This window comes from Anser anser, assembly GCF_964211835.1.
Source record: "Anser anser genome assembly, chromosome: 8".
NCBI classification, from domain to species: domain Eukaryota; kingdom Metazoa; phylum Chordata; class Aves; order Anseriformes; family Anatidae; genus Anser; species Anser anser.
Window position 1 is genome coordinate 28,286,902 of NC_139728.1, and position 27,719 is coordinate 28,314,620.

At 38.9% G+C, this 27,719-nt stretch overlaps 1 protein-coding gene and 1 long non-coding RNA gene across 8 annotated transcripts in view; one reads left to right on the forward strand and one right to left on the reverse strand.

Moving 5' to 3' along the window:
• LOC310903440 overlaps nt 1-13,207 on the forward strand; it is a 28,368-nt gene extending 15,161 nt beyond the window's left edge. Inside the window, exon 2 of the long non-coding RNA XR_014587535.1 lies at nt 22-13,207. This is a non-coding gene — a long non-coding RNA (uncharacterized lncRNA). The remainder of the gene's footprint in view (nt 1-21) is intronic.
• OMA1 (OMA1 zinc metallopeptidase) overlaps nt 1-27,719 on the reverse strand; it is an 83,612-nt gene that overhangs the window by 46,053 nt on the left and 9,840 nt on the right. For 4 of the 7 annotated variants that reach the window (XM_083846704.1, XM_083846705.1, XM_083846706.1 and 1 more), the window contains exons 7-9: nt 27,209-27,283; nt 25,311-25,460; nt 17,883-24,918 (exon numbers count right to left, since the gene is read on the reverse strand). In XM_083846704.1, the coding sequence (XP_083702830.1) occupies nt 24,676-24,918; nt 25,311-25,460; nt 27,209-27,283 (468 nt within the window). In that variant the 3' untranslated portion in view covers nt 17,883-24,675. Of the gene's footprint in view, nt 1-16,084; nt 17,817-17,882; nt 24,919-25,310; nt 25,461-27,208; nt 27,284-27,719 lie in introns of those variants that run through there. The other 3 variants (XM_083846708.1, XM_083846709.1, XM_083846710.1) reach the window with 2 other exon arrangements.

Genomic DNA, 27,719 nt, shown 5'->3' on the forward strand with positions numbered 1-27,719 from the left:
GACCTCCTGGCTTGCCTTCAGACCTGCCTCATGGTGCTTGGACCCAGCCATCACCTCTGCATCTGTCCTGTTTGCCTTCTTTGGATGCTGTGGCATGACCCTTCAGCTGGTGAAGCCCCTGCTCTGCTTGCTGTGGTTGCTCTTGACTCCACGCCCCTCAGGGAGCTGCTGACTCTTGCTGTTTCCTGATGCAGCAGGTAAAAATGCTGTGAGCTATTCATTAGTTGTGTTTAAGTGGAAATGGTTACTGGAAACAGATGGGTTGTAACTAAGACAGGTGGCTTTTGTCAACAGCCCCAGATGTGAGAAGAGTTTGGGAAGTGGAGAACTTCAGCCCCAGAGCCCTTTAGACAAAACATGTTCCCTCCAATCTTGGCATTACAGGTTAAAAGCCTTATAGGACAGATACTCCAAGTTGCTGAGTCAGACAGGTGTTAAAGGCAACACCTGAGTTCCGTTGCATGTGTAAAGGGAAAGAATGTTGTTCCTCTTTGGAATCTGGCAAAGATGAAGAAAACTGATCAGAAGCAAAAATTAAAAATAGGATTCGGAAAAAAGTCATTGCTTAGAGGCAAAAGAATCCGGGCAGTCCAGAAAAGCTTGGAACTCAGCTCAGAAATGCTGTAGATTGGCAAACCTGCAGCTTTTGATTGTGCTTAAGATAGTTAATGTTGCAAAATTTAGCTAGGGAATAGCGTCTTTATTTTGATAGTTCTCACGTTGGTCCTCATCCCTTCTCATCAACTCCACTGCTTTCAGAGCCAGTTTTATTCCCAAGCCAAAGCATCTGTTCTGCCTTTCCTCGTGCGGTCTGTCCACGAACCCTCCATCTGAGGCTTCAGCACTGACTTAAGCCTTAGCTCAAACCCACTGCTTCCCCTCTGGATCTCCTCTTCCCAGGGGTTTTGCATCTCTTATGCCCAGGCAGAGAGGTGACTGAAACTTGGTCACACCTCTAGACTGAAGATGGCCCCAGGAGCTCTGAACTCCTTTACCTTTGTGGCTCAGCAATGAGCTGAGGAGCAGGAGGAATGGATGTCAGGAACAGCTCTGTGTTTGCTCCCCTCTACCTTTAGAGGCAGAGGTTTGAAGGATGGATGCATCTGGGCGTAGCTGGAGAGCTGCCACATAGCCCAGACAGCAGGACAGCTGCTAAATGCACAACTGTCCCAGGATCAAGGCTGGAGCTCCCTGGGGATGGTTCCAGTCCCAGCTGAAATCTTAATGTTTGGTAACAGTTGGCAGGCCTGTAGAATAAATTACTCACTTGATTAAAAACAATTAAAAATTCCAGCCCACATCCAACCCAACATTCACGCTCCTTACATGGTGGTTCACTTCAAGGGCCACTATTTATTTTCTGACACTCAAAATTCCAGTTTGGGATGGAGGAAGAGATTTTGAAAAATTACCTGTACAGAAGTGCCTGTCATGGGGGAACTCAACACTACAATTTCTCATATTTTGTTTTCAGTCAGTTTTGAGCAGGGCTTTTGTTGCTTGTAGTTGCATTTTGCTTATCCTCAAATGCTATGAGCATGGTTTGGGTGTCTGGGTTTTATGGCTCAATTATTTTACTAAGAAACAACTAGAACAGTGTTGATGTTTTTCCTTTGGTAAGGAAAAAGGCGAGTAAATTTTCCAATTATCAAGGCAATGCAGCACTTGGTGTATATCATTATGAAGCTGTTAACAAAAATGCTACATTTTCATTAGCTAAAAGGCTATTTATCCCTAATGAGTTCTTAAAGACCAAGGGCAAAATTCTGCTTTTGGTTACACCAGTGTAAATCTGTAACCCATTTGAGTGCCTCTGGATTTATACGGGTGTCAATGGAAGCAGAATTTGGCCTGAATGCTCTTGGATTTGACTTTGTAATCTGTTTCCACTTTAAGAAAGCCATTATTCACTAGTAAGGACCAATCAATAACAGTAATACTGGGGGGAGGAGGCGGGGAGGAGGAGAAATCAGACTTCTTTTTATCCCATTATGGATACTTGAGAAAACAATACATCTATTGAAATATAAAATACAGCCTAAAATGTGTAAAACAAATTTCAAGACTGCTTTGCAGCCTGGATGCTCATCAGCATCTACATCTAAATGACAAACAGAAATTGAAGCTGACCAGTTCCTACAGCTTCCCTTTTAAAATACTGCAAACTAGCAAGCACTTGACCAACAGCAGGAAAGAGCTGGGGTTAATAAGGGCTTACTGAAGTGCAGCCTACTGCAGCAACATGTCAAAGGTGAAAAACACCTTAGTACGATATCCAGTCTCTCAATCAAATGTGAGAGAGTTAATTTAGTCATTTATTCCAGCCTTTAAATGGGAGATGGCTTAAATTTGGTGAGTTTTCTATTGGCTTCAGAGAGGCAGATCTTACAAGGAATCTACTGAATTGATTGTATGTAACAGATGTATATAATAAAGCATATTATAGGTGTATGAGGGCCTTACAGGTCGTAACATGTCCATTAAGGTCAAATATACTACAACAATGATGTTTATATGACTGATACCTTTAAATATATATTTATATATATGTGTCAAGATTTAAAGCCTTTAGAGCTGCAAAGGTAACACCTGTAAAAACCCAATGGAAGATAATATTAAAGATCTGGAACAAACATGAGCTGTGAGATTGGTCCCATTGTAACGTTTTAACAAAGCCTGACAACTAGATTTAATAAGTCAAAGCATTAAAGAGAAGCTGCAATGGCCAAGACGTTCAAAATCCATAAAACAATTAATTTTTCTATGTTGTGAACACTGTCACATCCACATTTGTTAGGAACTTGCTGCTGCTGACTGTAGAGATTATTTAAACTGAAGACATTTGACTACCCAGGTTGCATTTTTGGGCATGGACGACTTTTGCAAAGAGCAATGCAACCTTTCCTCTCCCAGCCTGACCTCCTTTGAATGAACCTAGTAGGTCTGCTCCTTCTATCAAGCTTTGAAGGCAGAGATGAGTTCTGTTCCCTACACTGCTTCCTTGTACAGTAGTAGTACTAAGTGTAACCAGGAAGTATTATAAGTTCTTGCCCCAGTTTTTCATAAACAAGAGATTGTTGCTAATGCGTACTCTTCCTATCTTCTGTGATTGATTCCTTTATTCCTTTCATCTACTTTCATCTCTGAAAGTATTTGCCATCAGTAAACTAATGTAAATATAATTAAATACGAAACAGAAGGCTGATGCCTTGTACTGGGTGAGTTATTACCCAGGAAAAATATTATAATCATGAATTAAACAATGTTTACTGTAAAAGTAGAAGCATGCAGCTACATAAACATTTTGCAGGATTAGAAAAAGTATTTCTCTTTTCTTTACTTAGATGCATTCAACTCTATAATCCTACAATCTACTAAACCCTGGAGAGTAAATAAAAGTGGAGTCACTGAGGGCTGGCATTAAATCACATTGTATGACAGGCAGCTACAAGTGAAATATTAACTTACAAAGAAACCTAGCATTTAGGAATCAGTGGGTCCAGTCTAAATATTTGTATGGAACTGATGGAAAAACCTTTTCAAGTATGGGAGCTTCTCTCAGCTCAATCACAGCATTTCAAGATTGTGTCCCAGCATCTTCCTTCCAAAACATTGCCTTCTCGTGATCAAAAAGAACAAAAAGTTACATGCAAATAGCAAGGGACCAATACCATGATATCACTAAACACTCTTTGGTCCCTGTCAGCATCAATCAGCTCTGCAGTGTAACACTTGCATTTTCATCTTTTTTGGAGGAAAAGAGGCAATTAGATCACTGCTGCTGGACTGGAGCACAACCAAAGGAACTGATTTTCTGGGGTTATGCATCGAGTCTGTGGCAAAGCAATGAAATTAACCTAAGACTCTTAGGCATAGTCCCTGGCCTCTGACCTATTTGTTCATCCACTTTGGGATTAAAGGGGGAGAGAGGTCTACTCCTCTGATAGTCTCTAGAGGAGAAAAAAGAAACCCAGTTCATGAAGGATTTTATTGTGGTTTGTTACTGGACGCTTTATCTGCACTGCAGCATACATCTTAATCTGTCATGTTTTCAGTCTTTGTTCAAGTTCTCCATTTTGTTTGTTTCCACCTGTTTGTTTCTCCATTAATACCTATTGCCACTACTTCTGCCTTCCGAGCTTCCTCCTGTTTTCTATTTCCTCTCTTGTCTCTCTTTCAGCATTCTCATCACATCTTTGTATGGCATCTCGCTGTTGCAGAAGTGCAGAAACTGTGTGCCTACTGCTCATGTGCAGAATGTACAACTGGGTACCTACTACTGATGTGTAAAATACACAAAGGATAAGACCAACCCAACTCTCCTTTGCATCTTGGATTTCTGAGTGAGGGATAAGTAAGGATTGTAGTGAAAAACACAGGTTCAGTGCTCTAAGGAGAATGACTACTTCAAAGCCATAGGGCATAAAGCTCAAGCCTTAATTGTTTCCAGGTTGTAATGAATATGAATATCATAGCAAGCTAGCAGATTCTCTTTAGAGAGCATAAGTGAAGAGCCAGCCATGAAAGATAGTCCCTGAATGTGCTACTGAGGACCTTATAAGTTAGCAAAAGCACTTTAAGATCAATATAAAATGTCAATCATAAAAACAGATTTCAGAAGCACACTTGTGCCTGATGTGAGAAGTGAAAATTGGAATCAAACCACTGAATTAATTGTTATTTAAGACTTAGAAGAAGCCTTGGTCCCAGGCCTCTCAAATCAGACTAGTACAATAAACACTCAGTTCCACACACAGTTTGTCTTCCTTCTCCGTTTCAACTTCCAAGATTCATCTGATCTTTAAAGAGTGCTCATTTCCTCATCTCTAACCTTAAAGAACTTGCACCAGTTCTATATGGGCTTCTGAATGTCCTCACAGCTCTATCAATCATGGAGACCTGTTCCAAAGCATCATCCCAATTCCTTTTAGTTTGTGTCTTTTTATACTTACTTTCCCATTAGTCTACTGACCGCATTAAAAAGCAGGCTCTGCTGACAACACCCTCCTACAGCAGTCCACAAAATGAAACCTCCTATTTCCCACAAGGATCCTAATACATTTACTTTAAAATTTCAGGGGGAAGCTGAATCCTATTATTGATACACCACTGATTTATATAAGGAAGGCTCAACACCCAGATATAATTTATCTTGGCCTAGTGTTTAGAAAATGAAGCATTCAATACTGCATCCTTTGACAAATGTATATAGGCACTGGATCCCAGAGGTAGCTCTAACAAATAGTTTTATTCTTGCATCTTTCTGGAAATGCCTAAAACTTGTAGCTTCACAGAATTGTTTTTGTTGGTGTGTGCAAAGTAGTCTCAGCTTTTGGAGAGAAGAATTTAAAAAAGCCACTAACCCTCAAGCTCAACAGCTGCAGAGCTCATTTACTTTAAAACAAAATAATTAAAAGAAAAACACTAACCACAAAGACTTCACCTGTGGAGTCAAGCAGCCTGATTGAATTTATTCCAGGAAATCTTACAGCAGTAGGGAGAAAAATGCACATTAAAGCTAGGGTTTCCCTTCTAAATGAATATTCTACCAAGAAGCAGGAATCTATTTGCTTTGGATGCAGTCATGTGTCTAATCTTACCACAAATACTGTATGACTGTGTTAGACTTATTTAATGGCAACTCAATAAATAAAGTTTGAAAAGTGCCTTGACTTGCGGTATCAGCTCTGCTGCCATGTGGAGTCAAAATGCTTGCTGGAGCTGAGGGTGCAGGGCAAAGTCCCAGAGCTGTGTCCCTGCCTAAAAAACATGCTATTAACAGCTGAAACTTGGGTCCTGCCTTCCTGAAGTGGCTTGTGTTGAGCTGGGAGAAGGAGACTAGCACAAATTTTTACGTAGCAGGAGGCAACTTGTGAGTTGTTTATGAAATGCAGACAGAAGCACTGGGATTGCCATTAGGAGGCTGACATTTACTGCTGGAAGTGCTCTGTGTTACCATGGCACTCAGGGTGCTTGGGGCACCGCAGCAGCTGTGCGCACACATCCATCAGAGGACTGATGGCATCTGAGCCTTAAAGGCTAGTTGTTCTTAGCCCAACAGCCAGGCGGTAGGTTGCTTGCCCATATTCTGTGGCACCTGAAGGATGGCTTCACCCTTCCCTTGCTTCCCCATAGGATTGTCCAGCAGGTAGCTATAACCACCAGTAGACACCACACAGAAGTGGTTACAGCCATGGCAAAACACTGCCCTAAGAGAACCAGCCTTGCCTGTGCCCTTTCCCAGCTACCGCTGAGCTGTGTGTGATGAACACGGTTAGCTTTCCCAGAGACCTTACATCCTGTACAAATCTGCTTGCTGGCAGTGAGTGAACTGGGCTCAAATGATATAAAAGTACATCACGTTATCAGTCCAGAGAACAAGACCGGGCTCAGGAATGGAAGCTCAGCTTACTGTGCAGGACGGGGATGCCTCTAGCCACCTGGCTGGCTGGGAAGTGCTGCTGCCCTCTGCCTTGGCGTTATCACCGAGATCTCCAGACAGCCTCTTTGCACCGCTGTGGAGGTGACGTCACGATATCAAAATTAAATGAGACTATTTAAATGCAAGACTACGGTGGCGTTAGTACGATGTGAAAATGAAACAAACTCAATGTAACCCCACAGGGAGCAAGTTACAGTGTGAGAGAGAAATAAAACAATGTAAATGCATGTTACGCCGGCCTTAAAGAGCCCACCGAGGCCAGGGCCTGTTGCTGAATTTGTTTGGGCGTTCAGATTAATCTGTGCCATATATCTTGAGCTGGACGCGTTGTTTTACTGAATAGCTATTAACTAAAATTAACATGCAGGAAAGTATGTTAGTGCTCAGGCAGGGTTCGACCTAAGCTTAAAAGGCAAAGACACCCTAGAAGCCTGGCAGTTCATTGCTAAGCGGGGAACGCTACTGAAACAGCTCCCTGATACAGTGCCCCACAACAAGGAATATTCTAGCACACTCGCAGAGAGGCCTCGACTCATTTTTCAGAAACTCAAATGCAAAACCAATAATGATACAGTAATGCAGGCGGCCAGTCTGAACAGAGGCCATGTGGGTAGGGACAGGTAAGTGACAATGCAGCGTCATCTGCACGTGTTTAAAGGGTGAGAACAGATGATTTTCATCATCAGGAGATGAAAACACTGAACTGTGTCATCTGCCCCTGTTCTCCCCACATCACTTCCCCCCCAAAAAAGCCCTTGAAGATCCACAACAGTTATGGTCGCAAATGATTATCCTGACCATAACTGATGCAGGTGCAGAGTAAGGACTAGAAAACGGTGCAAGTGAATGTATAAGCAGACCTAGGAAAAAGATGCAAATTCTTATCTTTCAGGCAGCAAGAATGGGGAAGGAAAAAAACAAACCAAAACCAAACGAAACTGTAGAAGCCCCAGCCTGTAACTCATACCATTGTTTTGTACCTGAATCAGCTTGATAAAACATTCTGGAGCAGGGGGCAGTTCCGTAGCCAGGTAATCCAGCTTTCTTAGCATTTGTCTGTTGCACCTGCACATTGCCTACACCTTACCCCCAGTCAGTGAAATGATTCCCCTGCCTTCACTGCAGCTCTTGTAAAGAAACAAAGCAAACGAGACGATTCCAAAACCAGGGCGTTGAAGCGATTGCCCGTGTTTTCAGAGATCACTACAAAATGAATACTAAAATTTAAAGCTACTGTGCTGCAGGCTGGTGCCTACTGTCTAACTCTAAGAGACCCAGACTTTCCAATTCCATGCCTACTTCTCAGGCCTGGCACCTCCACCCTTTCTAACCGGCCAGGCCAGCGAGCAGGTACAGCCAATTTCCAAGCCATCAAAGGATCGGACTGGGGGAAGATTCTGATCTCTGGGTGCGTGACAGTTACAAATGGTCTGTGCAGGCCCTGTGACAGGCTGTTCACTTGGTAACTGATGAGCTGGTGTCCCGGAGAGCAGAGCCTATGTATTTAGCAAATGACAGAACTGCTATGTTGATCGAATCTATGTGGATCGTAAAGAAAAGCAAATACAGGCTTTACACTAAATGCCCATGATGGATAGATTCATCTTGCTGCATGCTACTCTGATTCCAATGTATTCATTCCAACTACACATGTAATTCAAAATTTTCCTTGAATTTATTTGTGTTTACAGGAACTCTAAAGCACTGCGCTTCCAAGTGTTTGCAAATGACAAAGTACTGTACTCCGCTCCAGGGAAGGATTTGAGTCCATATCCTGAATTAAGTCTGGAGCACACTCTTGCTAGCTGCGATAAATAAAGAATAGGCTTTGATTTGTCTGTGTGACAGTGTAAATCAAAGGAAGCAGAGAGAACAAACCCAGGAATCTATGAAATGAGACGAGGAGGGGTGGAAAAGGTGGTTCTGTTTCTCCCACAAAGCTTTGGCCAAAATCTAATTGGCTCTGAAAGAACAAAAAGTGCAAACTTCCCACCTGCAGGGACCTCAGGCACTTCATGTCCCACAGGCAGTGTGTAAATCCACGTTTCACTGACAGAATTGGTCACAATACTGAGGTTTAAAAAGCATTATTTGTACTAAAGGAAAGAATTCTGCAAGATTAAGTTTCCTAGGTGACCATTTTGGGGTCTTTGAAGCCCACATGTGGGGAGTGGGAGGCACAGATGGAGACTCCCTTTTTTTAAACTCCTTCCTTTCTGTAAGTCATGGACACCTTTATGAGGTACATTTACATCAGATTTTCTGAAGTCTCAGGAAGCCTGAGCAAGCTGTAGATTTGCCAGTCTATGCATATATATAGAGATTCTCTATTTAACATGTTTTAAGAAGCAAAATATGGTAATGAAATTGTCTCAATATCAACAGTTTATTTGTTGCACCTTTTGTCATACTTTTTCACTGGGTTAGTCTGATGGACTGGAGAAGGCACATGAAAACATGATCTCATTGAGCCCATAACATAAAAAATAGGATTTTTAAACGTTAGCATTTTAAACTGACAAAGAGGCAGAGTAGCCATATCTGAAAATATGGAAGTGCTCCAATCTGCCTCCAAGACGGGTTTCAAAATTCAGATTTTTACACACCAACCTGCCCATCAGCCCCATGACCTGGCAAAGGTCATTCTTTGCTGGATGAGTTTCCTGACCTTCTAAAGGCAGGTGAATCGAGTTCAATAAGCAGCTTCAACAGCAACCCTTTCATCTCTGACCTCCAGGCTGGATTACTGCAACTCATTAGGCTGTTCCAGTGAAACATGCTAATAGATTGCGCATTAAGAGCCACTGATGTATCAGCACCTGGGGTGAAAGTTTCTATGGGAAGAGTTCAAGGTGCCATGCATTACTTGCAGCCACAGCTGTACTCCATGGGTTAAGCCACTTCATCTCACCAAGGCTCGAAGCTGTCAAAGCTTTTCGTATTATTTTAAGGGAGACAGAAAGGAGCAGTAGCTAGAGAGGCCATCTAGATTTATCCCTACGCTCTTTCGCAAGCAACCAAGTTTAAAGGACAAAAGCAAGTAAGATGCAAAGAGAAGGTCAGAAGGAAGAAGCTTTTGCAAAGCCTTAGAGGCAGCCAGATCACAGAGCAGCTCTGTCAGGTGTCACAGGGGAAGAACTCTGCTTATGACTTCTACAGGAGAGGCTTGCATGCCTGCGTCTCACTGCTGTTGTTCCAGGCAGCAGACCCAAGCAGTCTATAAAAATGACACCAAGCCCACATGCTGTAAGGAGCATCTTACTGATATAGGTGAATTTGTAAATCATTATCGTAAAGTGCTTCTAAAGCATCTAAGGATGCCTTTTAGTTGGTGCACAAGCAAAACTGGTGCAAATTATTGTTTCTTTTCCCCTCTAAAATAGTTCTGCTTTTATTAAAGGATCTTGATGTGCCCACTCAGACCATCAGCACCATAGCCCCTCACACCCACGCCCAACAGCTGTGCTGGCAGAAGCTGGTACTGAGCTACAGCCAGATGCCAAAGCAGTGGCAGTAAAAGGCAAAGTTGCTTAAAGACCCCTGAATGTGCTATACCCCTAGAAACCAATCACAGTGTCAGTGCACTTTACGTTCTGAGCACTTCATTTTGCTGATGTTGTGCTCATTTTATTAGCTGACCTTAGTATTCTCATCAAAATTAAGGTTCTCCTTCTTGAAGCCATAGATGTATCGGCTTATCATAATCATCAAGATGGCTGTGTGTCCTGTGATGCCTCTTTGACACATATGTCCCACAGGAACTAGGAAGCATTAAACAATGAAACTGAAAGTCCAACATGAATAGATGGCGATCTCTTCAGGGACAACCTGATAGACTGGGACCTGCTGACAGAGAAAAATCAAGACATCCACAGGTCTCAATGGCTTCTACAGCCATGATCTTTTGCAATACTGACCACAAAGATAAGGAGAGATCTGCATATCAAAGGCTAGCTGGCATCAAAAATAGAGTTGTTTGCTACAATGAAAACAGACCAAACAACCATGAGAAAATGAAGATGGGGCACATTTAAATACTGCACCCTGAGAAAGCCATGAGAAGTTCTCCAGTAGCACACAGGGACAGTTGAAACACAGATGTTACAACAATTATGCCCCCAAACTCCTCCAGTCATTAAAACTGTAGCCAAGGCAGGACAGAGCTCTATCAGAGGTGTGGGTATAGAAGATGCAGGATCAGCAGCATTCATGACCACAGTTGCTGCTAAAGACACGCTGGTACTCCTGGCACAGCCTCTGGATATACTCACCCGAGCTCCAGCTGAAATGTAAGAGCTTGCCTTTTTAATGCCCCGGGGTCACAATACCCCGTGCTGTCCAGGACCGCATCTATCAGAGTTATTCACAGCGATGAAGACAGAAAGCACTAAAACCTTCTGCAGACTTACCTGAACCCCGGCCTAAGGATCAGCACGTGATCAAATTGTGCCACCATGCACCAAACCCTGAATGAATGTGCGGTTTACAAGTCCTGAGGAATACCTGAGATCTCTTATTCTGACACAGCAGCAGCAATGGGTGAGTTTCTTCATATTGCTTAAAAAATAAGACACGGCATTTGGGGACAAACTAGCTTCCTTGTCACCAAATGATCATCATTAACTTAACCACCATCATTACAGCTGAACTTTCCAGCCCAGCCAAATGGAGTCAGTCAATTCCTTCTGTGTACTTTTTTTTTTGGTTGTTTTCCTTCCTCTGTGGCTAATTATTGAGCATTTTTCCTAAGCCCTAATTCATGCCTCCTTCCTGCTTACTGAAGCTAAAATGTCATCTGTGCAGGAGCTCATAATCAGCTGATTCTGACAAGCAGAGGACAAAGTACAAAAGGAAGAATATTGTTTTAAGGAGGGAGAAATCCAAATCTAACTACTGGGACTTTTGCCAGGGATTTCAACAAACAGAATAGAGGCCTCACTGCTGACAGTGAAAATTGGACCTTGTTGCTTTTCAAGGATTTTGGCTCCTTCTAGCCTATAGACTGAAAAAATGGTGAAATACAAGGCAGGTACCCTCCTCTGTGTTAGCAAAGTAATGGGAGGTTGGTATAGCAAAGCAGAAAAAAAAAATGCCAAATACAGTGTTAGCAAATTATTCCTAAAGCAGTCAGAACCCCAGCTGTTTTGTTAAGTGCTTAAAGAATACACAGAAACCTCCTCCAGGCTCAGAAACTGAAGACAATCTTCTACCTGCCAGTCTCCAAAACCCAGCTGACACACATTCAGCTCCTCCGACTGTAAACATTTCTGGTATCCAGGTAAAAAGGGCCGAAAGCCTTCCACAGAACAACGTAAGATTCACTAGCGAACAAGGACAATGTTTCAAGTTTACTCCAGGGAACAGTCGTTGCTGTTAACACCGAAAGGGAAAATCACCTCAGTAATTTACCAAAGCCAGACTAAAAATGAAGGCATTGCAACGCGGCAGTTTCAGGATTCACTCAGGCAGCCCAACTGCCACCTTGTGGCTAACAAATCATCCTGCTGCAACTCTGCTACATTATTCCTTCCTCATTTACTCCTTCATTATTTATTCCATACACATATAGAATAAATCTCAAGACAACATACCCTAGGCACAATAAATACCTCTGATTCTCTAGAGTCCAAATATACAATATAGATCAATGTTGTTAGAAGGGAAAAGGAGATAAATTCAATTACCTCAAGCCTTACATTGCAGAGACCTGTATGTGGGGAAGCATCTGGGTTGGCATAAGATTCATAAAATCATCTATATTCTGGTACTATTCTGTGCAGGCTGATCTGACAAAGGAAACCAACTTCAACAACTTATTTCATTTGACAATTGGGTCAAATACCCAATTCTCTATGTAATTCTAGAGAATTTAAAAAGAAGAAACCCACCAATTTTCGAGGAGATTCTTGCATCTGTTGTGGCCCTTTCAATTAACCTCAACAGCTGTTTGAAAAGATCTAGTAGTCTTTGAGGCTATGAAGAATCTGCAAGGAAATGTGCACAAGAATTTTGGAGCTTCCTATAAGTTCATTAGGTTTTCAGTCCATTTAGCACTTTTCAGTATCTTCTGTTACTGATGCACGTATTACCTTACACCTTTTTTCACACTGACTTGATGCTCAAATTTTGGTTTTGCCACCAAATGAATTTTCTACATTGCAGAAAAGTTCAGCATGGTATGAGTCTAAGAGAAACAGGAGGGTCCCAAGCATGGTGTCACTAACAAAGAAGAAAACCACCACCTTTTATCACCTTCATGGAACTCACCTTGAAGAACGGTCTTTGTACCTTCCATTAGAAACAAAAGACAGAACGACCAAAAGGCTGCAGCATGTTCCAACACACTTACCACACACACATCTTTCCATGAACATCTACATGCCATTGAAAGCTGAAGGAAAAAGTAGTAAGTCCAATCATAAAGCACATGTCACAAGCCATTTTTTTTTTCCCCACTTCCATTAGTTAAATCAGAGGTTCTTAGTATCTGTGCCTCCCCTACCTTTCCACAGGAAGGCAGCAGCAAAATGCTGCAGATTCCAAGTCATTATTATAATTATTATGATCTTTATCCGCTCCCTACAGTTCCAACTGGAACTGCTATTCCAAACTGTGTGGGGTGGTTTGCTCTGAAACAGGTGTCTTCAGCTGAAGATCTGTAAGCTGAATTCCACAAAATAAACATGTTTAGTGTGGGCCTGGGGTGCTGTCAGCCAGTAGCGTTTTTAGCAAATGAAAATATAGAAGACAACCATAAAAAAACAACTTTTTTTTTCAAATGTGTATTTTCACATACATTTTGCTGGTCTCCAACGAGAAGAAAGACTGCACTAAGGACATTATAGAGGTGACTAAGTACATTTAAGGTTTCTATCAACTGTTGTCTCACCAAACGTTGGTTATGATTTGCTAATTAATCTAGTACTTTCAGATTCACATTTTAAATTGAAATATATTAGAAAGCTGTAACAAAAGATTTAGAAACATCATTTTCAGAAGGTGATAGGTATCAACAAATAAGTCCTCAACGTCAAGTCATCAACAAACAAGGCTGCTTGAAAAATGTTTATGTTTAAAATGTAATGAATATTGCACATATCCTGTTCAACAGTTACGCTCTACTCAATGTATTATAATGGAGCTCTACTGAATTACTTTTCTAGTGAATAAATACTGTACACGCTGTACTGTGAAGAGACATCATGTAATGTATACTAATTAAGCCATTATATCTGTAGAGAAGATCATATCTGAAATATCAAATTAGCAGGAATTAAACATCTCAAAGGATTAATGAAATGTTATGGAGCCATTCACTTCCAGGTCAACAGGTTCAATTTCAGCCTAGTTTAATAGTTATAATGAATTTATGTGCTGGAGATAACAATTCTCTGCCTCCATTCATAAATCAGGGTAAGAACTTGTACCAAGAAGAGCAGCCTTTACTCGCACAGCCAGAACGAGGTAGCCAGCAATATTATGCTTGGCCTGTATGTGGCATGGGGCCTTGGGCTCCGTGAGATCAAGTAACGTAGTTAGTGGGTGCCTCCAAAACAAGGAGGCAGCAGTGAGGGACACCAGAGACACTCCGTCAGTTCTCTTTTCTGACAATTGCCACCCCCAGCAATAAAGCTGGGGCAGTTCGCAGGCAGAACATTCAGCTCCTTCTCTTTTATTTGACCTAAGAGTCCCCTCTGCTTATCCTGGTTCTGATCGCAGCAGCCCATGCTGCTTCTAGCAGAGGCACAGGCAGCACAAGGAAAAGATGGGGGGAAGGAAGAATTATAGCCCACTTTCATACAACAGACTGTTACATGGGAAATACTTCCTCAACCAGAAGTACAGAGATACCACCAACACGCTGAAAATAAACTGTGGCAGCCTGCATGATATATGATAAAAGTGTAAAACTTGCAAGATTGTTCTCTTTCAATGACTATAAACAGAATTCGAGAACAAAGAGCATCTAACAGCTGTTTACTTTTCTTTCCTGGCACTTGTGTATTCTGAATAATAATTAAAAAAAAAAAAGGCAAATATGACAACCCTAAAGTTATATGGAGCCAGTCCAGGACTGCCTTCTATGCACATTCCCCTGCTTGTCATCTCTCTCAACGCTCCCACAACAGTAAATGCATTAAGATCTTTAGTACAATTTGTACTATATACTTAATCTTTCTATGGGAAGCTAGTGAAGTACAGCATGCAGTACTGGCAGTAGAAATGCAGATGCATTTTTACTGATCCATCTAACCTTTTGTCACTTTAGCCACTAATCTCCCTCTTGTATGGTAGGCATCTTTCAAGTACTGAATTCCTTCTAGATCTATTTCTCCTGTAGTATACTAAGTCACCCAACTGCGATGCAAAGATTCTACAGATCATCCAATGCTTGCAATCACCGTTAGTTTACTAAGGTATATATTTTTAAATTACTTTCATAGTAATTTAAAATCATTACATGCTCTCCAATTTTAAAAGTGCAATTTTCACTATGGCTTCTCGAACCAGTGTAAAGCACCATTTATATTTGTTAATTTTTATCTGTTCAAGCAAGAAAAAAGAAAATATTCAATATACGCAGACACAATGTATAGTATTTAATAAGAGTTTAAGAAAAAAGTACCTACTGCGATGCAGATGAGCACAAGGCATTCTTGTGCTGGGCAGTCAAGAGAAGAAGAAAGAAGAAACCCCTCCTAAAGCATTTGAGAAAAATGTTAGGAATAATTTAATACGTAAAGTAAAAACTGAAATTTTCAACATCCTGTTTTGAACAGTAAAACTCTCGTGCTTTAACGCAGAGGGCTAACTCTGTGTTGTGTGTGTACGTGCGTGTTTGCATGTGCACCTGTGTCAGAAGATACCTTTTATTACATCAGCATTGTTGGAAAAAGCACAAAAAAAAGCCCTTTGTTGGTCTAATATAAGCCAATACCTCTCCGTCAAAACCTTGTCTTCCTCATCACCACCACCATGGCTACAAGACTATTTACATACAAATTAAAAAAAAACCTCCCTTGGTGAGCTTTACAATTGCATCTCTGACATTCCAATGCAATACTTAATCCACTTAGAACAGGCAGTAGAAATAAGAAACTTGTGTATTTCTACACTTCATCCTGAATGCTATAAAAACTCTTCTCTGTTCTCCTTAGTCCTAACAGACACAAACATCAAGTCGCGTGTCATGCAGGAGCCCTGGGTAACAAAACAAGCTTTGACACTGGAGCGAGAAAGAGGCAGCAGCACTGGGGTCGTGGTGTTGCTGGATAAACTATAGGGTCCACAGGGAAATCTAAATGGTGTATTTTTCTGTTTACCTTCAGGTGACAATGTCCAAGTGCTTTAACACATCACTGAATGTCTGTTACAAAAACTCCTGTCACTAAGAATAAAAATGGATGGATGAATAATGGTCAGGCTGGACCTTCTGCCTCTTGCCAGTAGGACTGGGCAAAGATTTAAAAACAGCTTGTAAGCAATATGCTGCCAATCTAGACCTATATAATCAGGCCTAGAATCAACATTCACCATTACAGACACATCGACTTACCTCTGAACAGAAGTAAGTTAGGTAGTTGCTGGCATTTCTCCAAGGACCCCCAATTCATTGGCTGAAGTCAGTAAAGAAATTACTCATTTCACAACCTTTTTATCCAACTATATTCACAGACAGCGATGAATAGGTTGTTTTTTCCTTCTTAAAAAACTTGCATTCTGATTAAATTGAATAAATATGATAGTCTGCCCTCCACCACGAATAAAAAAAGAATGTTTCAAAATACAATACACTGTAAAATGTTTTGAATGTCCCCTCCACATAAAATCCCACCATACGTGAAACAGATCTTTGTTTCAATACAAAAGGAGAAACAACAACAACAGAACAGCAGATACATCTCAGCAGATAAAAGAAAGGGATTTCCCTTTTTTGTTTTCAATCTCTGCTGCCTCTTTCTATGTCTTTTTGTAAGATAACATTCAGTAGTTTCATCAGGTGCAAACCAACGATAACTCAGACAGTTGCAAACAAAAATTAACATGCTGGCTATACGAGGTACTCCATCACAGAAGGCAGAGCTTTACCTATCTTGTGCGTGTTGGTCTCCACAGTAAGAACGGTGTGGCTTCAGGAGAGGCTGGAGGGTTTTCTTCTTGTGTGGTTGTGGTTTTTGGTTGTGAGTTTTGTTTTGTGCTTTTTTTTTTTTTATATGCACAGCATTAGATGGTGGTTTCCTGCAGAGTAGTCGCCTTCTTGGATAAGGTACAACTGCTAAAGCTGTGCAGTCAAGAAATTGTATTTGTCTGCTACCTAATATACTTCCACATCAGCAATCACTTCTATCCAGACTGATCTATCCAGATCAAGTATCTCTAAAGTAATACTGGCCTCTGATAAGGCACCCTCATAATTTAAAAGATAACACACTTATCCTTGCAAAGCATTCTAGGGCTAAAAATTGTGGTTCTTATAAAATGTTTTTTAGAAGAAAGCCTTCCTTGAAAATAATTTAACTTATTTTTTTAAATTGAACTTTGTGCAACCCTTTCAGGTTGCTTTGAAGAAAAATGTTGAATTAATCCATACCCTCAAATGCCTTAGAAAGGAGAAAAATCCCAGCAGTAAATCCACCTAATTAAGTGGGGGTGTATCTAGCCCATAGGCTATTACTGCATCTCAGCTTAATATTTTTAAACATTCTATATGTGGAACAGGCGGTAAGCTCTCATCATTATTTCTCAAATGAAGCTGAACAGATCTAACCCAAATTACAGCAAGATAAACCAGACAAGTTAAGTGATGAAAATTGTACTTTTTCCTCTGCTTTAGGGACGCTTCTGGCTCATCTGTCCTCTGATCAAGGTGAGCCTGATAAAGCTGAAAATTACACTGTGTGACTGGATTGTACGAGATTATCTTTCCCCTGAGAAGTCATTTATTTTAGTAACCCTTGATGAATAAGAAACTTTCTGCTCCAACATGATGATCTTCTTGTGTGGGCACAACTCCTTATTGCTTTGAGTGAGAGATCACATAAAAGAAACACAGAATATAGGCGGCTAGGTCTTTTTTATGGTTCAAAGACAAATGTGCCCTAAAAGATAGACCCTCAGAGACCACAAGTTTCATAAAATGGAATAATTATCGTCATTAGGTTGTAGGTTTAACTGCAAAAGTTACTGGTATGTCTTCCACTTTTTGAGTGTGAGGAAAATCCAGTTTTGGTTTTGAGAGAGCTTGCTCTGTAGAATTTTGAGTTTCTTGAACTTTAGACGATTCCAGGAGATGTTGCATGTTAAGTTTGAAAATAAGGCGAGGATCAGGTCCAGAAAGAGATGGACAATTGCAGTGCTCTCTTAGTTTAAGAGCCTGTGAATACATAGGAAAACAAATCAAGCTCATTTAAATAGGATAAAAAAAGGTTTCAGACAGTGATTTGGCTTTCCAGTAAGGTCTGCATTTGCATATAAAGCTTAATGAGTATAAAATTGAGTCAGAATTGCTACCGAAAAACTTTTCAACAGAAACCAAGATTTCCTGAGAAGAAATGTATCTTTTAATATGGTAAAACAATGGAAAGAAAATGAAGAATGAAAAATGTTTTCTCGTAGGCAGTCTCCCAAAGAATGGATAATCTAAAAGGTACCTCTTAAATAAGTATGAAGTTCTCAAACTATTTTATGTGCTATTTGTGCACATCAGTAACTTTTTCCTTCTAATTTACATTCATATGTAAATTAAAATGACTGCATACTTCATCAGCTATGTTTCATTATTGAAGTAATTATATATACAGGCATCTGGCTGGAAAGAAAAAAAAAAGAAGGGAAAAATCTTCAGTAATGTAACAGACATTTAACTGTTTGGCAGAGAAATCCAGATGGTTTATCGGTATAGTTAAGGTCCAGTTACACAAGTGATCTCATCTTCAAGAAACATTTGAATACAGAGCTTCCAAGTGTTCTCAGAAAACAGATGTCTCTAGAATATAAGAATCTATCTGGATTAGGAGATTAGCACTAGGAGACAAACTTTAATTAATCCTGCTTACAAAATAACGGAAGTGTCAGAGCTTCCCTTTTACAGATTAGAAAGTAGAGGCACAAAGGAGTCAAAGGATTTCACAGAGAAGCGAAACCCATTAGTACAGGCACATTTCCTCCAGCTTTGTGTTCTGGTCAACAGATCATTCTGCCTTGGAGGCAATCTGAGAAAGGTAATGACACTAGAAGAGTCTTCTCAAAGGCATTTTGGAGCATTGGTATAAACCAGGATAAAGTCAGCTGTTTTAAAGGATGCTTAATTTGGTGTTCATTTTAATGAAGCCAAACTTACTAACTAGTCAATTCAAACAGGCAGGTTTTTTTAAAGATGGCAATGGGTAGCGCACAAACCAGTTTGATGCAGTACTTTCCAACTGGTCGTACACAGGCCTACCAGTATCCATGGATTCTCCTAGAACACTCGTATAGCCTTACCAAGTAAAGCAAGCTTCTATATATTACACAGAAAACTTTATTTAGAATTTTAGAGGGTTCTACTTTTCCGACGAGAGCTATTTTTTCAAGATTTGCAAATAAAACTAGTCAAAAATTAGCTTGATGTTTAGCACTAATCAATGGCCACAGTGATAGTCACTTTTATGCAAGGTTCACTGTATCTTAGCCTCAATCAACAGCATAACCTAGTGACAGAGTAACATCCAGCTTCACTTTTAATATTTTCATGGGAAAATAAGTTCATGTGTAGAGTTCATTCCATTTCCTTCATAACCATATATTTTAGAAAAGTAATGACCACATCTGTCCTGAGTTGTAGCCAGGTGCCTCCTGCCAGTTCTAGGGACAGCTATGAGAAAGTGTGTCAATTCTGTATGGATTAAAGAGGAGGAAGAAAGCAAGAGGTTTTTATAGCAGTTCCACAGATGCACTGAAAAACAGAGTGGGAAATTTTAGTCTGCTTTATATGCACTAGATTTGGTTGAAATACCAAATCAAATATTCCAATACACCTGTGTGTAAGTATTTGCCCATCACTTTGAAACAATTTAGTACTCTTTCACAGGAGACACTGGGAACATCTTACTACAGCAGACTGTAAAATGGAAAAGCTGAGCTTCTTAAATAATTTCTTTGTATGAGGAGGTACCAAAACATATTTCTCCCTAACTTTAGTACAGCAAACTAATAAGAGTTTCATGTAAATGGCTATAAACAAAGAGAATTTAAAGGCAACAACTGGTTTTGGAAAAAAAAAAAAAAAAGAAGATGCATTCCAGGAATGTAGGAAGAGTTTTCCCAACTGTTTCTTGTTTAAGTGTAACATTTAAATTACTGCATATGCAAGTCTGGATTAGGCATGCAAATATTCCCCTTGTCAAACTTTTAAAGAACATGAATAAAGCTCTCAGTATTTGTTTTTCTACAAGGTGATCGTCTATGTACTCATCAAGTGTAACTATACCACTGAACGCTCTTCTGCCTCAGTGACCAATTAAATTCTAAAGTGATGTTTTTGACAAACCAAGAGTTTTCTCTTGTTCTCTTACAGAACATAAGCTCCTGCAAGACTACATTAACGTCAGGCAGCATTATTCAAGGCAAATGGAAATATAAAGATTTAGGCTGTATCCTGGAAAGGGCAACATAATCCTCTTTTAAACTAGTTTAGCAATTTTAAATCTCACAGGGGTTTTTGCTATATGGCGCCTGGCTTATTTCCATGGTTTCATTTATCTCAAATACTGAAGTCACAACAGCAAAGGTCCAAAACAATACTTCAGAGTTAACACTTCTACCCTGTGGGTGTCTTTGTTTTCTTGCTATGCATAAAGCTGTCGAAGAGAGAAGGAGGCATCTATTCAACACCATCAACCCACATGCCATTAAAAAGACTGCAGTTATGAGAATGCAAAGCTGTGTTGACGTATCGTCTCACTGTTAAAAACATCTAAGACTAAACATTCTAATGAAGGTAGGCTTTGCATTTATGTATGTATGTATGTATGTTTGTGACTGCTGTGAAATATTCAACCTTATTCAGGTGTTCTTTCCCTGGCTCTGTTGACTACTGCACTTTTCTTTTGTGCCACCAACACTGTAGCATCATTAACGTGCCAATAACTGGCTGAAGACCTTACAATATATTTTTCCTGAAAAATAAAACAGCCAACCATGGTCAGCCACACTGTACTTTCAAAATCATCAGCAACTTCAAATCTTCAAAACTTCAAATAATTTAATATGGCTCAATTAAATTGTTTTCCGTCAGTTTGGGTAAAAAGACGAGTAAAAGCATTCTTAATGAAGCAAATGCATATCAATTTCAGTAAGAAAATGTTTCATCATCTGTATACTGAAGAATGTTCTGAATAAAGACAATGGACAGAACCGAGACAAGGTTAGCTAGAGTGAGTACATTGAGGCACCTGGAAATTAAGAGCACTGTAATGCTATTCTTTTCAGATTAACTTTAAGAAAGAAATATTACTCTTCAGAATAAAGACCACCTAAATGCTTACTGGCTCAGAAGACATCAAATAAGATATCAAAATTACTGCTTGTAAGGTAGCGAAGGTGAAGCTGTTTTTCTTATCAATATAATTGCAGCCGTCTCCTGCAAGGTATTGAAAGGGGGGAAGGCGTAAGAACTAGGGAGGGCTGCCTCACCCTGACGCTTTCAAATAAAACCTAACAGCAAGACAAATACAGGAGAAAAAAAAGTATTTTTTCTCTCTCAGTGCTCATCTTTCACCACTGTCACAGGTAAGCAGGCTAACTGCATCTCGACCCCTTATAATCTTTTGGAGCAAATCCTACCTGTCAGGCTAAAAGTCACCCTCTCAACTCCACAAACAAGGCCAAGGGTTAAAATTCTCTCTGTATAAACTGTAATTACCTCGGCAGAGCTGAATTCTGGTCTGGCCTTGCAACTCTGACAAAAACTAAGGAATAGCACAAGCATGCAGCAAAATAAATAAATAAATCAGAAAAGCTGAGTTGCAAACTGAATTACAATTGGCAGGCATAGAAGACAACAACGGGTTCTACAAATGAAGTAGCAGTACAAAGATGATTAGGAGTGGATAGATTTGTTACTTGATAGAGAAAGAAAAGCAACTGACATATAACGCTAATACTTCCCATCTTCCAGTGATTCTATGGGCACAGGAAATGAAAATCGTGACATAATATTTAAATTTATGGAGAAGATAGAAACATAGGTCAGTATTTTTTGTTATTTTCCGACAAATACTTACATTGATAGGACTTATATTAGTATGCTCTAGTACTAGAACTATCTCAGGTAATCTTCACATCATTAACAAAGGGCAAATATACCATCCCCTTTTTGAAAAGCAAGGGAAAGAAATTAAAAGGAAGTAAAATAAATGTATCTTTAATACCCCAATAGACACCTGAAAGAGAAATAAAGTAAATAACTACCCAAGCAATAGGAAAAACAGTAAACAGCCAACACGGATTTGACAAGAACAAATCTTGCCAAAATAAATTAATTTAGCTTTTTTTTTTTTTTTAATGTTAATTGGCCTAGCAGGCAAAAGAGAGCAGTAGAAATGACATGTCCCAACTTAGTAACTGACTCTAGAAATGATTTCAGTACGGTACTTCCACAAGAAAGTGTTGGAAACAGGTGTTAGAGTAAATCAAAAATGGAATCTGAGTGAACAACATGGTGCCAAAAAAGCAAATGTCATGTCAAGATGAATTTTTGTGTCACAGGCAAAGGCTCAGTAGATAACCTTCTGCTTTATTCAGTATTGCTGAGGCTTCAGCTGATGTACAGTGTTCAGTTTGGACAACTTACAAGGAAAAAGGTAGACAAGCTTTAGTGAGTCAGAGAACATTAAAATAAAAAGTTCAGAGATGAACCAGCAGATCCTTTAGCTGCTCTCTGGCTCTATACTTCCATGATTTTTCTCTCCACAACAATGATAAGCTACTGTACTACAACATTATTTCAAGATTTCTTTTTCTGAAAATAAAATGCATAGGGCCTTTGAGCATTTCACCACCTTCCACGTAGGAATTCTAGGAGAATACAGTCTCCTATTTAACAGAGTTATCATTTGGCTGGCATATTCTGTTCTCCTGGTGTACAATCCAAATTGTTCCAGGCAGAGGGGGAAATCCTTTAAAAACATGACAAATCTTTTTCATTTTCTCTATTTCCTTTCCAGGAGAGTGCTATTTTGCAACTGTTTATAGTTCTCTATTTATTAATTCCTTAGTTTAGCTGTAGCTTGCAACTTGTTCAGAAATGCAGATGCAAGATCTTTAAAACTCATTTGATTGCTCCCTGTCTTTTAATTATGTGAAAAGAGAATCCTTGTGATATTGCTGCTTTAATTTACATTTCCTGAGACTGCTAAGTTGCCTCATTGAGACAAGCTATTTCATTACCTGAACAAAAATTTTTCATTTTATATAATCAGAGTTTATTGTGAGCTTGATCAGAAATCTGTAGAGAAACATCTTCACATCCTGAGAAGACAGAAAACTTGTCACATATTTTTCCTAGCTATGCTAGCTGGTCTAATAATAGATATTATCTTGTCCTAAAAAAACATGACAGCTTCAAAACCACCTGTATATGAAACACAACATTTATATCAGTATCTTTAATACAAACTGGCCTATTTAATTCACATCTTCAGAGAAAGGGCAATTTCAAAACCAAATACAAATGTAAAAGCCAGCAGAATTTTTTTTCTTTAGGATTCCTGCCTTTGTTCCTTGCTTATGATGGATCTGATGCCGAGTCTAAGTAGTAGTTTGTTCATAGAGAGATAAAAAGGCTCTTTTAGATATCTAGCTTCTCCTCTTGGGCTCTGAACATCTAATGGCCATTAACATACGGTAAACATACAGTTCTAAAATGCTTTAAGTATGTGAATGGTGAAATAAAAAGCTGCTGACGTTGAACAGCAAAGCCCTGGGATTCCCTTCAAACGCCTGAAATTCAGATTCAAGGAGGCAGCTCTCAGTCAAAGGAGAGTAAACACTTCAGATGAGAAGCCTCCAACAACACTTCCACATAACTTCTTTCATTTTTATTCCATTTTTTCCAGTATCAGCCTCGCTTATCTGTCAACCTTTGTTAAAAAGAAGCCTTCAGCCCCTGCTTTCTAAACCTACTCCAAAAAATGTGCAAGGTAGAAGGCAAATGAAAACATCTCAGTCTCTATCATACTTCGGAAGAAAGTTTCCTAGCCTCCACAGCTCTTGTAAGTGAGAGCAGTGATAAACAGATGAAAGGTTACTCCACCTGCTAAACTGCAAGAGATAAGACAAAAATAATAATATGTCTGCTATGACTACACAGTTGCTCATTTATTTAACTTATTTGCTCAGTCCTGGAGTAAAACGCAAGGAGGTATTTATTTCCATGTTATAAGCCAGTCAATAATTGTATAAAAAATAAAGGATTCTGAATATTTTATGTTCAATCTAACTAAAAAAAAGGCTTCAGAAATGTGTATCATTTTCTATTCAGCTGCTCTAAAAATATTGCTCATCAAAATATTCTCACAGCCCGTTTTTGCAAGGTACAGAATTTGTGTATATTAATTTAAAATATTCAGTCTAGCTGTTCTCCAACCTCCTACCCCTTATCTCTGTTTTGATTTATGCTATTATTTAGAATATTTACTGCATTCGTTCTCAAAGGATTCATGAAAATTCTCCTCTTTTCCTCCTTTCAAATCAGTAAACACCTCAACATTTTAGTGCTCTCTCTGCCAATAAATCTTCAACTGTCTTTGCAGCTTAGAACTGAGAAAGATGGTAAGCGACTGGGAATTTAAAGGGGAAAAAAAAAACAAGAAGAAGAAATTGCCAGTTTGTTATACGAAAGGAAATTTCCTTTAGCTTGTTTGCAAAACAATGTCATGAAGCACTCTAATAAACAGCAACTTAAGAAAAATCTAACAAATAAGTAGGCAAAAAAATCATGTTATTTTACTGTAAAAAAAAAAAAGAAAATCTGCTTAAAGAAATAGTAAACATACTAAGATTACTGAACTTGGAACAGTTCTCAAATAAGAGAACTAGCACTTGGTTAACAGCAGAAATTTTTGCTTAATCTACCAGTAAATAATACACCAAATTAAGAGAATCCCCAAGTAGCTATCTACATGGCATTCTTCTGAGGCGCAAACCAAAAGAAATAACAGAACAGACTGCAGATGGATGGGCAATCGCGTGAATTATCTCAATGTCCTTAGAGTGGGGTAAAATTTTCTCCCTAATGTGATGGAACAAATAGAAAGATTTGAAGAAAAAAGCAGGCTGCAAAATCTACAGAGACCTATCATAACCAGGGCTATTAAGAAATCTACTGGGGATCTGACATTCTTCTGAGGCGCTGTTATTCGAGGTGTGTTCAATTCCACATCAGTGGGAGAGACAGGATAGTAGGGAGCATTCTCTAGATGACAGCCTTGGGCTAGCTACCAAAGCAATGAAAGAGAAGACAGTTTAGAGACAGTTTAGGGATCCAACTTAAAATCTGGCTTCCAAAATGGCATAAAAGGGAAAAGATAGTGACACAGGTCTCATTCATTCACATCCATACTAGAAATGCCTTTAAAAAGCAGAAGTATTACAGTTTGATTAGAAAACAGGAAATAAGCCACTAGAATTAATTGCATTTTACTTGTACTATCCTAATGTTTCCTTTTTAGTAGAATTATCAAGAAGGTTAAGATTCTTATGACAGAAAATTTCTGTATGGGTAAAGGGAAAGATAAGCATGATGCAACGAGAGTTGCTTGTGGACTGATGCTAAACTAATTCAGGCAACCTTCCTCAGAGAAAAAGCTACAGTTCTTCAACTGCTCACCTCTGGAATAAGCCGGTCCAAGTGCTCAGCTCTATTTTCATGCGAAGGGTGCGTGGAGAGCCACTCTGGTAACTTGGGCTGCCCCTGAATGGCTTCTGCTAATTCCATTTGCTGCCAAAATACACTGCTTGCTCTTACGTCCACACAAGCCTGAAAGCAGAAAAGAAATGTATACACCACTGCCTTTAAGGTAATATGATACACATTCTAATTCCACTGATCTCTAACAAAAAATTACACCTGAATTAGGTAATTCAGGAGAAGGAATAATAGGATTCACAATTTCTGCCATGTGCTTGTTCTTTAAAAAAAATATATATATACTCAGCTGCTTGTTCCATGTTATATTTGCTAGATACCATATAGCATAAGAACAAGTTAATCATCTGCACAGATTTAAGTAAATTTAAAGGTAAGAGTCAAAAATAAGAAGTGATAATAATTCACGCTTAAATATATCTGAAAACAAGCTGCAAAGGCTCTTCTTTATGTGATTATACTGCCTTTTAAAAGGGTGATTTTTGTAATCCACAACAGGTAAAAGCAATAATTCTGGAGAACTATGACACTCCTATCTCTCTCTACAGAAGTACCAATTTAACTATAGAAAGTTGTGGAACACTAAGAATGGCACTTGCATATCACCAACAACTTCCTTTATACTTGACTTTAAGTGGAAGGAAAAAAGAACAAGATTTCTTACATTGGTTTTCATTTCTTTAAGAGGAAAAGATGAGTGCTCATAAGACAATGACTCCCCTCCCCAGAACTGTATTAGTGGTGCTTTGTCCTTTGAATTTTATTTCTTGAAGTTATTATTACAAAATTGTATCTGCACAAGCAGAGAAATGCTGAGAAAGCACTTTGCTTGTTTCTCTCTGATACACCCCTACAACTTCATTGGTATTACAAAGCGGTGAGTTACCCACACAGCAATTATGTTTTTCCATGGATTGCATTAGTCCTCTAGATGACTTTAAACTATAAATGCAGTTTCAGTCCCAGAATTGAAGTTCATTTTAACAATTCTGCATTGAAGAAATATTAATAAGTAATAAGAAAACGGAAATTCTCCTTATGAAATATTAACGCTAGATGGTGCTGCTCTCATAGATATCTAACACTTAAGAATTATTTATCTCTATTGCACCTAGCTAGAACTGATTGCTGTTTTATTTTGATGAATTTAGAACGGAAACTCGCAGGAACAAAAAAAGGGAGACTCTAAAATGAATTATGGAAAAAGATTCAAGTAGACTCTTACCAAATTTTTGTCTTACTTTAGCAAAGATAGCTTATTTTCACAGCTGTACTTAAAATAAACGTTAAATACCAGAAAGGTGTTGACATACTTCATAAGTATGAGAAATCATATCAAGTACAATCATAGTTATCAGAGTTCTTAAATTTTACTGTATTGTTATGAAAATAAATGTTATAGATAAGAATATTTTAAATGCATGAAAACATAGTAAAGCATTCCTCAAAAATTCTTGCAATAGTGGAAGCTAAGTGAAAGGTAGAAGTTCAAAGTACAGTTTATATCTCCAGGTACAATGTAATATATTCTACATATGAAAGATCACTATTTGGCTTTCTCCTCTTTGTAAATACATAGCTTTTTCTTCTAGTAGTAATAAATTATATAGAAAGTATACTGCGTCATTGATAATGCACGACTTTACAAATTCCAATTTATTACATAGAATTTAGCTAGAAGGACTTTGTTTTTCCCTATAAACTGCTTTTTTCCCACTACTTCATTAATCTACATTTCTTAAAAAAGGAAAAAAGCAGCCGGAGTTTACCTCTGCATGAAGTATGAAACTCCCTCTGGTTATAATGGAAAGTGAAAAGTGTCTGTTCGGTTGCTAATCAAACAAACCAGACGTAGTTACCTTTGCTGCAAACTGAAGTCCCACTTTATCAGCTTCAGCCTCCAATGTTCTGCTGTACGGTCTATCAAACATAAACTGCAAAAAAAGCACAGAGCTCTATTCCATGCTTTAAATAAAGCATTTTTCTAGCCTCTTCAGAACAAATGGTATTTATGTATCATGTTTACATTGCGTGCAATCAGTATTAATTTGTCTTAATACAACCTTTAATTACATTATATATAACACATGGATCCTGTATTTGGTTGAAATTCATTCAAATTATACATATTTTCATGGCCCCTCTCATCAGCCAGCATCATTGTATTTTGTAGTGGCCAAAGGGTCGACATCAACTTTAAACTAATTGATTTAAAACTTTATAAGCAGAAATATGTTACTGGTCAGGGTTGTATGGAAGATTCAGAGTCAGAAGAAACAAGCTGCTTACGAACAAAATGGAATTTTCTCACTTCACTTTTATCGGCATTAAGATTTTAGCTGTAGCAACACTATGTAAAAAAAAAAAATC